This window comes from Arachis duranensis, chromosome 5 (assembly GCF_000817695.3).
Source record: "Arachis duranensis cultivar V14167 chromosome 5, aradu.V14167.gnm2.J7QH, whole genome shotgun sequence".
In the NCBI taxonomy this organism is placed as follows: Eukaryota; Viridiplantae; Streptophyta; class Magnoliopsida; order Fabales; family Fabaceae; genus Arachis; species Arachis duranensis.
Window position 1 is genome coordinate 104,492,070 of NC_029776.3, and position 2,599 is coordinate 104,494,668.

Below are 2,599 nucleotides of genomic sequence, written 5' to 3' on the forward strand. Positions count from 1 at the left end.
CTTAATTTTTTTATATATAATATTCATTTTAAATAAGCAAAACAAACCTGATCCTCTAATGAATTGAACGACAACGATGATCTCTTTGTTCTTCTGATGATGGCTAGACCCACTGAATTATCCGTCGTATATAAAAAAATAAAATATAGAGATCAAATAAAACAACTACTTTTATGATAAAAACACATGATTCACGAAAGATAATTAAAGAACATGAGATCTTTTGATGAAAAAAATATATATATGTAGACAATAAGAATATTAAATAATGTAAATAATAGATATATCGAATGTTTAATTCAATAGGTATGCAGATGATTATATTTATTATTTTTAATTAGATGATTATTATTTCTTTTAATTCGATTTATTCATGCACAATTAACAATGGCTAAATACTCAATTCACTATATATGCAGATGATTATCCTAATGTTAAAGTTTAAAAAATAATTTACGAAATTGAATTTTTTTTTATTTTATTGGATCAATTTAAGAACTCATTATTCACTTTATTTACAAAAGTTATTATCTACCTAACAAAATCCAAAAAAATACATAAATGAAAGAGAATCTTTGCAAGCTCAAGCTCCTAGTCTAAATGTTTCAAAAGGAGAATGGTACTCAAATAAAATCAGGTTAGAAAGACAAAATATTAGGAAGTTGATATTTTTTTAGAATAATATTATACATATAAATTTTTTTATCAATTAAGTTGATCTAACGTCAATAATAATAGTTATTTTTATCATTCTTACTGACTCACTTACCTAAATTTTATTGTTTAACTTACTTAAATTTAGTTTAAAAAAAATCTTATACATGTAACATTTTTCTTATATCAATAATATTAATTAGTCAATATTTTAGATTAATATTTTAATTTTATACCATTAAAATATAAAATTAATATTTAGTATTTAGAATTAACTAAGTTTTGGGTTAAAATTGATAAATTTTATTAATTATATAATATTATTCCAATAAATATTCAACAAGATGCATAATTAAAAATTTGATTGTTTTAATTAATATATCACCTTCCTATATATCATTTAACTAGTATAAAAAGTGTAATGTGCATCCTAAAAATCAATCACCAAAAATTAATTTCTATATATTTATATGATAATACACATATTACTTAGCTAATTTCCAACGTATTTTTATACTTAAACGTCGTTAGATGAAATTATTTATTTAGAGATTCTGTTTTTGTTTTGAAATTAGTAGGTGAGAGGAACACTCATAAATTTAAATTCAGACGTTTGTGATTATAATTATTTTAATGGTCCTATCTAAATGTTGGTTGAATGTTGCCTCTACATTATTAAGTATCTGATATATTGTTTCAAAAATACTAATTTATTATGATATACGGACAAAAACATAGAATATAACATGACACATATGTAAATATATAAATTCTAATTTTTTATAAGATACAAAAACACAACATATATATAAATATAAAATATTTTTTGATAAATTATAATAATATTTAAATATTTTATTNAAATAAATATATTAAATAAATATCAAATAAGTATCATATTCAAAATGAATGTCACCACACACGAATACAATAAATGATGAGCAAGTATCAACAACTCAGCGAGTGTATGCATAGCTACTTCATTATTCACTTCTTAATTTCCTACGATGTTTAAGGATTATCTATAACAAAACAAATATCAAAGATCACTAAATGTATTTTAAAGAACATGCAAGCCATTAGCACAAATTAATAAGTAAATGGACACACACTAAATATACATCTAAGATATAATTAATCATTAAAATTAATTATTATTTATTTTTATGTAAATATATGTATAATTTATTTCATTTTTAATATATATTTATATTTTAATATGTATTTTATGTTTATTTTAATAACGGACGTAGCATGATTGATATGGTAATTTGATAAATTTATACCATCATTTATGATATATTCTTGTTTATAAACTTTTGAAGTGAATAATAATAATTAAAGGAGGAGGAAAAATGCTAAAAGAAAAAGCTTAAAGATTGATGCGGATAATAAATATCTAAGGCATATTCCACATGTATTTTTCTTCAGGGTCCCCTTAGTTACGTGCTGTTTGGTTCAGGTGCCACACAAAGTCAAAAACCAGCTTCTAGCACACAAGTCAAAGCGCATTAATCGGAAAAAATGCCACAATATGCATCCACCCAAACGCTGTCTTATCGACTCACTCACACTTTAATTTGGTGTAACGGTGGAAGCCTGGATGGTTAGGATCACGTACCTGAGCGTGCATTCTGTTTTGTGGCACAACTGCGGTTGCGGTGGCGGTGGTTGAGGGTGGAATCGAAGGCGTCCGGGAGGTGGCGATCGAGGCGGAGGAAGCGGCGGCGGTGTATGCTGTTTTGGAGCATGGTGCGGACAAAGGAGGCTTCTATGGTGTTGAGGAATTGCATGTGCTTCTCTTGTGTCCAATATGTTGGAGACTCCATGCTCGTGGTTGAAGAGGGTTTCTTGGTTTTGATATGAAGAATAATGAAGAGGATGTAACTAATAAACCACTAGAATAGTGATACAACAAACTGGGAATTTATTTCAGCCTCCTATG

At 26.2% G+C, this 2,599-nt stretch overlaps 1 protein-coding gene across 1 annotated transcript in view; it reads right to left on the minus strand.

Annotated features, from left to right (window-relative positions):
- The window catches only part of LOC107491003 (uncharacterized), a 3,419-nt gene extending 820 nt beyond the window's left edge, over window positions 1-2,599 (minus strand). The window contains exons 1-2 of the mRNA XM_016111790.3: window positions 2,276-2,599; window positions 48-112 (exon numbers count right to left, since the gene is read on the minus strand). Coding sequence (XP_015967276.1) covers window positions 48-112; window positions 2,276-2,483 — 273 coding nt within the window. The 5' untranslated portion in view covers window positions 2,484-2,599. The remainder of the gene's footprint in view (window positions 1-47; window positions 113-2,275) is intronic.